General features: G+C 38.1%; 1 protein-coding gene across 1 annotated transcript in view; it reads left to right on the plus strand.

Moving 5' to 3' along the window:
• cwf19l2 (CWF19 like cell cycle control factor 2) overlaps positions 1–13047 on the plus strand; it is a 75698-nt gene that overhangs the window by 30405 nt on the left and 32246 nt on the right. Inside the window, exon 11 of the mRNA XM_061925407.1 lies at positions 9455–9556. Within this exon, the coding sequence (XP_061781391.1) occupies positions 9455–9556 (102 nt within the window). The remainder of the gene's footprint in view (positions 1–9454; positions 9557–13047) is intronic.

The following is a 13047-nucleotide window of genomic DNA, read 5'->3' on the forward strand; positions in this document are numbered from 1 at the left end:
ATTGAACGTATTCATAGTAATTTTGCCCCATTTTTTTACCCAATTCCGACCTTTCAAACATCCATTCTTCACATATGTCGAACGCAAAACACGTTGTCCCTTTCCCAAAATTCCCGGTTTTCCCGGAATTTCCGGTAATTTTCTCCCCATTGCCAATGAATGGGCAACATCCAAACCTCTCCATATTCCACATTTATCAACCAATTAGAACCATTCCACCATAAACACACTCATCTCACCTTGGACAATCAAACTATTCTATCTAAAAAAAATTCCAGGAATTCCCGGATTTCCAAAACCCTCTTTTCACCTCTTCCTGGAAAGTTTTCACAGTCCACATTTTCCAACCGTTTTTAACCATTCCACCTTCTAAATATTCTTCCTAATTGGGACAACAAAACTTTTATTTTTGTAAAAATTCCCAGTTTTTCCCAAAATTCCAGGAAATTCACAATTACTATTTAAATTCAAGCTGTTACTAAGTCAACATTTTCAACCGTTTTGAAAAATTCCAACACCAACCCATCATATCATCTAGAACAATTGTTGTATAACCTATGATTAAAAAAAATTCCCGGTTTTCCCGAAATTCCCAAATTTCTAGAAAATCCTCATTTAATTGAACGTATTCATATTAATTTTGCGCCTTTTTTATTTTTTAACCTGATTCTGACCTTTTAACCATCCATTCTTGACATATGTCGAACGCAAAACACGTTGTCCTTTTCCCAAAATTCCCGGTTTTCCCGGAATTTCCGGTAATTTTCTCCCCATTGCCAATGAATGGGCAACATCCAAACCTCTCCATATCCCACATTTCTCAACCAATTAGAACTATTCCACCATAAACACACTCATCTCACCTTGGACAAGCAAACTACCATATCTAAAAAAAATTCCCGGTTTTCCAAAGCCCTATTTTCACCTCTTCCTGGAAAGTCTTCACAGTGCACATTTTCCAATCGTTTTTAACCATTCCATATTCAAAACATTCTTCCTAATTGGGACAACAAAACTAACATTTTTATTTTTGTAAAAATTCCCAGTTTTTCCCGAAATTCCAGGAAATCCGAAATTACTATTTAAATTCAAGCTGTTACTAAGTCAACATTTTCAACCGTTTTGAAAAATTCCAACACCAACCCATCATATCATCTAGAACAATTGTTGTATGACCTATGATTAAAAAAATTCCCGGTTTTCCCGAAATTCCCAAATTTCTAGAAAATCCTCATTTAATTGAACGTATTCTTAGTAATTTTTTAATTTGATTCTGACCTTTTAACCATCCATTCTTGACATATGTCGAACGCAAAACACATTGTCCTTTTCCCAAAATTCCCGGTTTTCCCGGAATTTCCGGTAATTTTCTCCCCATTGCCAATGAATGGGCAACATCCAAACCTCTCCATATCCCACATTTCTCAACCAATTAGAACTATTCCAGCATAAACACACTCATCTCACCTTGGACAAGCAAACTACCATATCCAAAAAAAAATTCCCGGTTTTCCAAAGCCCTATTTTCACCTCTTCCTGGAAAGTTTTCATAGTGCACATTTTCCAATCGTTTTTAACCATTCCACCTTCAAAACATTCTTCCTAATTGGGACAACAAAACTAACATTTTTATTTTCGTACAAATTCCCAGTTTTCACAAAATTCCAGGAATTCCTTTCAATACCTATTTACATTCAAATTGTTACTAAGTCTACATTTTTCAACCATTTTGAAAAATTCCAACACCAACCCATCATCATCTAGAACAATTGTTGTTTTACCTGTATTTTAAAAAAAATCCAGGTTTTCCCAAAATTCCCCAAATTTCTAGGAAATCCTCATTTAAATTCACATATTCATAGTAATTTTGCGGCATTTTTTTTTTTACACGATTCCGACCTTTCAACCATTCTTCCCATATATCGAACGCACAACACATTACTTACCCCTTCCCCAAAATTCCCGATTATCCAGGAATTTCCCGATATTTTCTCCCCATTGCCAATACATGGGCATTATACAATCTACTGCATAACCCACATTTCTCAAGCGATTAGAAGCGTTCAAACATCCACACGCTCCACTCACCCTGGACACTCAAGCATTTCAGTTCCACCCACGCGTTTCGCCGGCTTGCGCACATTAAACATTCACACACAATTCCTGCCGGAATTGGAAATTCTAGTCCGTTATGTGTTTCTAACATCTAATTTTAGTCTGAGATGGTCACAAAATGTTGGAAACAACAGAAAGTAGGACGCAGTACAGGAGAACACCTGCTTTGTGTCAACCTTACTAAAAGGGAGCGCATTTCTTTCATTGCGTTTACATTCTTTCCCACGGGTCTGCAGTCTGTCTGTGGTTGTGGGTTATATGTGCGAGGTGATGTCATGGTTTAGTTAGTATATTTGGCCATGACACATGTGCATACAGTTGTAACGGACCCTGTGGAAGAGAGAGGGAAGGGAATAGTTGTGTCACAGACTAAAAGTGAGTAAAAAGTAGGAGTATCTCAATCCGATATTGATATCAGTCCGATATCAGGCTAAAACCAGTCCTGCCTGCTTTGTTCAAAGCTGGACAGCAAGTTAACATCTATTTGTCCTCCAAGAAGGAAACAAGGTTGTATTTTAGTCCAAATATAAACACGGTAGGCTAAAGACCAGGGGTTCTTAACCTTCAACTTTTCCACTACAGAGGGACCCACTCAAATATTAACACTGAATTAGTCATCTTACTCTTGATTTGAATGGTGTTTAAAAGGGAACATTATCACAATTTCAGAAGGGTTAAAACCATTAAAAATCAGTTCCCAGTGGCTTATTATACTTTTCGAAGTTTTTTTCAAAATTTTACCCATCACGCAATATCCCTAAAAAAAGCTTCAAAGTGCCTGATTTTAACCATCGTTATAAACACCCGTCCATTTTCCTGTGACGTCACATAGTGAAGCCAACACAAACAAACATGGCGGAAAGAACAGCAAGCTATAGCGACATTAGCTCGGATTCAGACTCGGATTTCAGCGGCTTAAGCGATTCAACAGATTACGCATGTATTGAAACGGATGGTTGTAGTGTGGAGGCAGGTAGCGAAAACGAAATTGAAGAAGAAACTGAAGCTATTGAGCCATATCGGTTTGAACCGTATGCAAGCGAAACCGACGAAAACGACACGACAGCCAGCGACACGGGAGAAAGCGAGGACGAATTCGGCGATTGCCTTCTAACCAACGATTGGTATGTGTTTGTTTGGCATTAAAGGAAACTAACAACTATGAACTAGGTTTACAGCATATGAAATACATTTGGCAACAACATGCACTTTGAGAGTGCAGACAGCCCAATTTTCATCAATTAATATATTCTGTAGACATACCCTCATCCTCGCTCTTTTCTTGAAAGCTGATCTGTCCAGTTTTGGAGTTGATGTCAGCAGGCCAGGGAAGCTAGGGTCGATAGGGGGTTTAGCTCGCTCGTCTGCGGGAACAAACTGCCGCCATTGCTTGCCGTGCTAGCGAGGTCCTTTGTCCCTGAATTGCTCACACACTCCGGCTGATTCAATGGGGGTCTGGCGGCAGATTTCTTTGACTTTATCGTTGGAAATGCATCTGCTTTGAGTGTCGCAGGATATCCACACATTCTTGCCATCTCTGTCGTAGCATAGCTTTCGTCGGTAAAGTGTGCGGAACAAACGTCCAATTTCTTGCCACTTTCGCATCTTTGGGCCACTGGTGCAACTTGAATCCGTCCCTGTTGGTGTTGTTACACCCTCCGACAACACACCGACGAGGCATGATGTCTCCAAGGTACGGAAAACAGTCAAAAAAACGGAAAATAACAGAGCTGATTTGACTCGGTGTTTGAGAAAATGGCGGATTGCTTCCCGATGTGACGTCACGTTGTGACGTCATCGCTCCAAGAGCGAATATTAGAAAGGCGTTTAATTCGCCAAAATTCACCCATTTAGAGTTCGGAAATCGGTTAAAAAAAATATGGTCTTTTTTTCTGCAACATCAAGGTATATATTGACGCTTACATAGGTCTGGTGATAATGTTCCCCTTTAATAATGATATCTAGCCTACTTACAATTTAACAGGGTAAACCTTGTCAAATGATATGAAAGCATGTGTTCATCACAAATATTATCAAGGCTTAGATCAGGCTGATTACAAAAATAAATAAGTATACTTCAAGAGAAGGGACTCATAAAAACTGATGAAAATAAAATTACAAAATCCAACAATAAATACATTCTAACTAAATTAATGCTAATAATAAATGTTTTTTAAATAAACGGTCTAAAAAATAAATTTTCACCACTTTAATCATAATCTTTGCACTTAACAAACTTCTCTATGATTTTAGCTACAGTCAAAATTCCAGGTTTTCCCGAAATTCCCTAATTTCTAGAAAATCCACATTTAAATGAACGTATTCATAGTAATTTTGCGCCATTTTTTTTTGCCCTATTACGACTTTTCAACCATCCATTCTTCACATAAATTGAACGCAAAACACGTTGCCCCTTACCCAAAATTCCTGATTTTTCAGCAATTTCCCGTAATTTTTCCCCCATTGCCAATGAATGGGCAACATCCAAACCTCTCCATATTCCACATTTCTCAACCAATTACAACCATTTCACCATAAACACACTCATCTCACTTTGGACAATCAAACAACCATTTTTCAAAAAAATTCCAGGAATTCCCATTTTCACCTCTTCCTCGAAAGTTTTCACAGTCCACATTTTCCTAACGTTTATAACCATTACACCTTCAAAACATTCTTCTTAATTGGGACAACAAAAGTAAAAATTTTTCTTTTCGTAAAAAATTCCCGGTTTTTCCCGAAATTCCAGGAAATCCGAAATGCCTATTTAAATTCAAACTGTTACCGAGTCAACATTTTCAACCGTTTTGAAAAATTCCAACACCAACCCATCATATAATCTAGAACAATTATGACAGTTTTTTTCATAGTTTGGCCGGGGGTGCGACATATACTCAGGAGCGACTTATACTCCGAAAAGTACGGTGATTTAAAAAATTCCCGGTTTTCCAGGAATTTCCACATTTCTAGAAAATCCTCATTTAATTGAACGTATTCATAGTAATTTTGCGCCATTTTTTTTTACCCGATTCTGACCTTTCAACCATGCATTCTTCTTTTCCCGGAATTTCCGGTAATTTTCTCCCCATTGACAATGAACGGGCAACATCCAAACCTTTCCATATCCCACATTTCTCAACCAATTAGAACCGTTCCACCATAAACACACTCATCTCACCTTGGACAATCAAACTACAATTTTTTAAAAAAAATTCCAGGAATTCCCAGTTTTCCAAAGCCCTATTTTGACCTCTTCCTGGTAAGTTTTCACAGTCCACATTTTTATAACGTTTTTAACCATTCCACCTTCAAAACATTCTTCTTAATTGGGACAACAAAAGTAACATTTTTCTTTTCGTAAAAATTCCCGGTTTTTCGCGAAATTCCAGGAAATACAAAATGCCTATTTAAATTCATTGAGTCAACATTTTCAACCGTTTTGAAAAATTCCAACACCAACCCATCATATAATCTAGAACAATTGTTGTATGACCTATGATTGAAAAAATTCCCGGTTTTCCCGAAATTCCCAAATTTCTAAAAAAATTCTCATTTAATTGAACGTATTCATAGTAATTTTGCGCCATTTTTTTACCCGATTCTGACCTTTCAACCATCCATTCTTCACATATGTTGAACGCAAAACACGTTGTCCCTTTCCCAAAATTCCCGGTTTTCCCGGAATTTCCGGTAATTTTCTCCCCATTGACAATGAACGGGCAACATCCAAACCTCTCCATATTCCACATTTCTCAACCAATTACAACTATTTCTCCATAAACACACTCATCTCACCTTGGACAATCAAATTACCATTTTTTAAAAAATTCCAAGAATTCCCGGTTTTCCAAAGCCCTTTTTGCACCTCTTCCTGGAAAGTTTTCACAGTCCACATTTTTCTAACGTTTTTAACCATTCCACATTCTTCTTAATTGAGACAACAAAAGTAACATTTTTCTTTTCGTACAAATTCCCGGTTTTTCCCGAAATTCCAGGAAATCCAAAATGCCTATTTAAATTCATTGAGTCAAAATTTTCAACTGTTTTGAAAAATTCCAGCACCAACCCATCATATAATCTAGAACAATTGTTGTATGACCTATGATTTAAAAAATTCCCGGTTTTCCCGAAATTCCCAAATTTCTAAAAAATTCTCATTTAATTGAACGTATTCATAGTAATTTTGCGCCATTTTTTTACCCGATTCTGACCTTTCAACCATCCATTCTTCACATATGTCGAACGCAAAACACGTTGTCCCTTTCCCAAATTCCCAGTTTTCCGGTAATTTTCTCCCCATTGACAATGAACGGGCAACATCCAAACCTCTCCATATCCCACATTTCTCAACCAATTAGAACCGTTCCACCATAAACACACTCATCTCACCTTGGACAATCAAACTACAATTTTTCAAAAAAATTCCAGGAATTCCCGGTTTTCCAAAGCCCTATTTTGACCTCTTCCTAGTAAGTTTTCACAGTCCACATTTTTCTAACGTTTTTAACATTTCCACCTTCAAAACATTCTTCTTAATTGGGACAACAAAAGTAAGCATTTTTCTTTTCGTACAAATTCCCAGGTTTTCCCGAAATTCCAGGAAATCCAAAATGCCTATTTAAATTCATTGAGTCAAAATTTTCAACCGTTTTGAAAAATTCCAACACCAACCCATCATATAATCTAGAACAATTGTCGTATGACCTATGATTGAAAAAATTCCCGGTTTTCCCGAAATTCCCAAATTTCTAAAAAATTCTCATTTAATTGAACGTATTCATAGTAATTTTGCCGCATTTTTTTTACCCGATTCACCTTTCAACCATCCATTCTTCACATATGTCGAACGCAAAACACGTTGTCCCTTTCCCAAAATTCCCGGTTTTCACGGATTTTCCGGTAATTTTCTCCCCATTGACAATGAACGGGCAACATCCAAACCTTTCCATATCCCACATTTCTCAACCAATTAGAACCGTTCCACCATAAACACACTCATCTCACCTTGGACAATCAAACTACAATTTTTCAAAAAAATTCCAGGAATTCCCGGTTTTCCAAAGCCCTATTTTGACCTCTTCCTGGTAAGTTCTCACAGTCCACATTTTTATAACGTTTTTAACCATTCCACCTTCAAAACATTCTTCTTAATTGGGACAACAAACGTAACATTTTTCTTTTCGTAAAAATTCCCGGTTTTTCAGGAAAATCCAGGAAATCCAAAATGCCTATTTAAATTCATTGAGTCAAAATTTTCAACCGTTTTGAAAAATTCCAACACCAACCCACCATATAATCTAGAACAATTGTTGTATGACCTATGATTTAAAAATTCCCGGTTTTCCCGAAATTCCCAAATTTCTAAACAATTCTCATTTAATTGAACGTATTCATAGTAATTTTGCCGCATTTTTTTTTACCCGATTCACCTTTCAACCATCCATTCTTCACATATGTCGAACGCAAAACACGTTGTCCCTTTCCCAAAATTCCCGGTTTTCCCGGAACTTCCGGTAGTTTGTTTGATATTGTCAGTACTGCCACAAGTGGTGGACAAGTGTATTACAACTGAGTACCGACGCAGCCCATAGTTGAGAAACAGATATTTTCGGGGGGTGCTCGTGGCCCAACTATGGTTTAGAAACACTGCTACAGGCTACTCGCAGCTACACAACAGCTAAGCACACAATAGCACATAAGCTAGACATATGTAATAAGTGTCCTTCATTGAACAATATTGCAGTCTAAAACAGCACATTTGTTAATGAAAACAAGTACCAAGTAATTATAGTTTCATATTACTTAAACATGCATAGTAAGGATGTAGCGATCGGGGTTTTATGCTGATGATTCTGATATTGATCACCCTTCAGAGAGATCGACCGGTACCGGTCACGTCTTACCTGTAAAGGTGCTTTGGCAGTGTAACAGTGTAATGTGTTTTATTTATTCTGTGATAAAAGTACATGTACAAAAGCCAAAACCAGTGAAGATGGCACGTTGTGTAATTTGAACATAAAAACAGAATACAATGATTTGCGAATCATTTTCAAGTCATATTCAATTGAATAGACTGCGAAGACAAGATATTTAATGTTCCAACTGAGAAACTTAATTTTTTTTTGCAAATAATCATGAACTCAGAATTTAATTGCAGCAACACGTTGCAAAAAAGTTGGCACAGGTTGTTTTTTTTTAGCACTGTGTAAAGCGAAGCCGGCAGCGTTTCTGGGTGTTGTTGATAAATGGCTTTCACTTTGCATAGTAGAGTTTTAACTTGCACTTACAGATGTATCGACGAACTGTAGCTACTGACAGTGGTTTGCTGAAGTGTTCCTGAGCCCATGTGGTGATATCCTTTACACACCGATGTCTCTTTTTGATGCAGTACTGCCTGAGGGATCGAAGGTCCATAATATCATCGCTTACGTGCAGTGATTTCTTCAGATTCTCTGAACCTTTTGATGATATTACGGACCGTAGTTGGTGAAATCCCTAAATTCCTTGCAATAGCACAATGAGAAATGTTGTACTTGAACTGTTGGACAATTTGCTCAGGCATTTGTTGACAAAGTGGTGACCCTCGCCCCGTCCTTGTTTGTGAATGACTGAGCATTTCATGGAAGCTGCTTTTATACCCAATCATGGCACCCACCTGTTCCCAATTAGCCTGTCCACCTGCGGGATGTTCCAAATAAGTGTTTGATGAGCGTTCCTCAACTTTGTCAGTCTTTTTTGAAACATGTTGCATGCATCAAATTGCAAATGAGCTGATATTTGCAAAAAGTTTTCCAGTTTGAACGTTAAGTATCTTGTCTTTGCAGTCTATTCAATTGAATATAGGTTGACAATTATTTGCAAGTCATTGTATTTAGTTTTTATTTACGATTTACACAACCTGACAACTTCACTGGTTTTGGGGTTTGTATATCAGAGGGATGATTGACTTGATAGCATTATTGACCTTTCCTTTTCACTCGCCTCAGTGTGTTGTCTCACATCAGCACCCAGATCAGTGTCAGGGCACGGTCTAGAGCAATAAAGAACTGTCTCCTAAAGCACACAAAAGCCAAACACAGCAATCGAACTGACATCCACCTTGTCGTGTGTGTTCAAGTGTGGCTGTACTGTACATAAAGGTATAGATTTTCCCATCTTTGTCGTGCATGTAACAGGTGTGCTCCCTCTGAGGTCCAGTTTCAATAAGTCCTAGCCTTGATATTTCAGTTCTTCTTATTAGAATGCACCTTTCTTCTTAGGTCTTATGCTCCAGTTCTGTACTAATCCTCGTGCAAATACACAAGTTAACTTACTTCCCGCTAATATTTCTGTGTTTCAGGCCATGGTTGAGAAGCTGAAGTCCCAGCTGGAGGCAGCTCGTAAAGCCCAAGAGAACCACGCGGCACGAAAGAAGCTCCAGGAAACGAACAAGTCCAACCAGGTCTGTAGATATGACATTTATTACCGTGACAAAGTAATACCATGAATGTTAAGTCACCCTCTGTATAAGAAATTTAACATCTTAATATATCAACTCGGGGTGTTGCGATCAGGGTCTACCAATCATCCATGGAGCAGATATGTTAATATCGATCACATTGTAAATGTATTCTTGGTAAGTGCTATTGACAGTGTCAGGTTTAAACCCTGATGACATATATTAAACAGACAAAGAAGCAAGGAATTATACAGACAGAATTAAATTTGGCTCAATGAGGAGAAACGCGTAGACCTGTACCCTTGCACAGTGTCTCACCACGCTCTGACGAAAGATCGTACGCCTCCTCTTTTATTTGGACTTTCCCTGATTACATGGCAACAGCTGTTTCCAAAGGAAGGGGGTCGTAAACAGCCGCTGCCTTTGGTCACAAAACAGTTCAAAGAAAAGGTGCCTGCTTCCTCTCCGTTTTGTAGTTCTCGGGTCAAGACAAAATCTTCCTCCGGATTACAATACATCAAAGAAACCACCACCTTCATGTCGCTTCCCATCCTACACAGTGGAGTTTTACAAGCCTTTTGATTGGCACGATCAAAGACAGCTTTTGTCCTCTCGCAGGGCGAGCTGAACTCAATGTAACACAAAGTTTTGTGATAACTTAGATGCAATTATTCTGACAGACAGCATAACAATAATTAAACTAGACCTTTTGTTAATTTTTATTACATACAATTGTTTGATCTAGACAAAGTCAATAGTACATAATACCAGTAACTCAACAAATACAAAAACTACTATCTACTACTCTTTCAAGTCCTTTGGTTTTTGGCCTTTGAGTCGTCTTGTCCAGGGACTTATTCTCTGAATTTGTGAACTCGGGCTTTCCTCGACTTAAGGATTTTCATAGTTGAATCTGATTGGTTAAATTTTGCCCATCGTTGACAATCGGTCATTTTTTGTGTTAATAGAAATAAAACGGGGTGATATGTAGTAGTGTATACCATCATGCTTTGTAATTAATTAAACGGTTGTAATGTAGATTTTTTTTTATGGTGCTGGGCATTTTTTAAAATATCCACAAAGTTCAGTGAGCAGGTTGGTATATGTGTGACCATGTCTGTTGACATTTTGTGTTGGTTGGATTTTTTTTTTTTTTTTTTTTTTTTGCACCATGACTAGGGAAGGTTGTTTGCATTGGGTCATACAGGTTAATGCTGCGCATTGTTTTGTTCAGAGCATTTTTAAGGGTCATTGACCTGAATTAATCACATTGTCCACTTGATGGCAACAAAAAGACAGTCTTTAAAAATGAATGCAATCTCTTTGCGGGCAATATTCCTTATTTTGTGTTTCGTTGGCCAAATTGAATACGAATAGGCCATAGTTTGAACAACCCTGGTGTTGATAATAGTGTGTTGGCTAGTCAGTTTAGTTTTTGCTGAATCTAGTCTTTTGTCGCGCCCTTAATAGTGCTTACACTGTAAGTATTGTGCTTGTTAGGCACCAGCTGTTTGATTGTAACGTGCATCTTAGTTGTAGTTCGGCTGTGAAAGGCATTAATCAGCAGTGGCCGATGTCACGTTCAAACACTGAGGACATCTATTAAACAAGACAAAAGGCAAGGAATCAAACAGAGACAGAATTCAATTTGGACTCAATATTGAGGAGAGACATGGCCACTGCACTCTCTTTACAGTCCTGCACCACGTTCTGACGAAGAAGGTTTTCGTCTCCTCATTTATTCAGATGTTCAATGTTCACGCACCAACACATGTCACAGCAGGAATGGGAAGTATGTAAAACAGTCATTATTTTCGGTCGCTTTGAAGACCAAGAAGAGGATTTCTCGGGCTTGGGCTCTTCCTGGATCCAGCTGGGGCAGGTGTTGGAGGACAATGGATAACCCCTCCCGTCTCCTGACCACAGCAACTTCAAGAGGGCAGCGGGTCGTAAATAGCGTTGACCTCGGTTACCAAATAGTTGGAAGAGAGTTTGTGAAATACTTCAGAGAGAGTTCGTTTAACACTTCAAAGAGAGTTCCTCTGGAAGTTGAGCAGATCCTGCCATCTGTCCGTGTTGAAATCACAGCGGCGTTTCACGAGCCTTCTTCCTCTTGTTAGGCCTCGAAAGACAGCATTCATAATACAACGTTTCTTTTGTGATAACTTACAAACAATTATTCCAACAGCCGACCACATACTTTCCCAGATATCGGCCGATACCGATCGGTGGCCGATCAATTGTGACTCGCAGGAGTAAAAAACAAAAAACATTGACTGTCACAGTGTTGTCAAGTCGCACCAAACATTCCCTTTTCCAAAAGGAGCCCAAGTCTGTTATGTTCCTATTTGTGTCCATATTCCTATCTAGGGGAATTTCTGCATGTGAGGGTCATTGAGATGTTGTGAGGTCGCCCTGACCTCCTCAGATGTTCCTGCATGTGCACCACCAGTCGGGAGCAATGGTATGCCAGATGAATCACGGCTGGATGGAGTCCATTGTACGGCTTTTTCAGAAAAAGATTAATAGCTGATAAGTGCACTAAAACGTCACTCTACTATTAGGGAGAGACTCTCCAAGTGATGGAGTGCTCTTAACCAGCGCTTGAAGAGGTCCTTCCAGTCGCTCTTGTTTAGGGAGCGTTCTGGCTCGTCTTCATCACTCACTGCTTCATATTTACTTCTTGTCTGAATGTGTGCGGCCTCGCAGGGCCCCTTTTTTTTCCACTTCGTCTTTTTCATCCCTCAAAAGCATTTGCGTAGGCTCATCAGACATGCGTCTCCTTTGCCGAGTCAACTCTCGTAAAACAACTTGATTGTCATATGAATTTAAACAGTTTGCTTAATAGATGAATGGCGTGAAGGACTACAGTGGGTCTAATGCAGGGGTGCTCACACTTTTTCTGCAGGCGAGCTACTTTTCAATTGATCAAGTCGTGGGGATCTACCTCATTCATATATATAATTTATATTTACTTATTTATGAAATATATGTTTTTGTTCACAAGTTAAAGATGTTTAATGATAATACAAGCATGTTTAACACATATAATTAATATTGTTAATAAATTAAAGGTGTTTAATGAAAATACAAGTATGTTTAATACATATAGTTAATATTGTTAACAAGTTAAAGATGTTTAATGATAATACAAGCATGTTTAACACATATAGTTAATATTGTTAATAAGTTAAAGGTGTTTAAAGATAATGCAAGCATGTTTAACACATATAGTTAATATTGTTAACAAGTTAAAGATGTTTAATGATAATGCAAGCATGTTTAACACACATAGTTAATATTGTTAATAAATTAAAGGTGTTTAAAGATAATGCAAGCATGTTTAACACATATGGTTAATATTGTTAACAAGTTAAAGGTGTTTAAAGTTAAGTTAAAGTTAAAGTACCAATGATTGTCACACACACACTAGGTGTGGCGAAATTATTCTCTGCATTTGACCCATCACCCTTGATCACCCCCTGGGAGGTGAG

This window comes from Nerophis lumbriciformis, linkage group LG30, assembly GCF_033978685.3.
Source record: "Nerophis lumbriciformis linkage group LG30, RoL_Nlum_v2.1, whole genome shotgun sequence".
NCBI classification, from domain to species: domain Eukaryota; kingdom Metazoa; phylum Chordata; class Actinopteri; order Syngnathiformes; family Syngnathidae; genus Nerophis; species Nerophis lumbriciformis.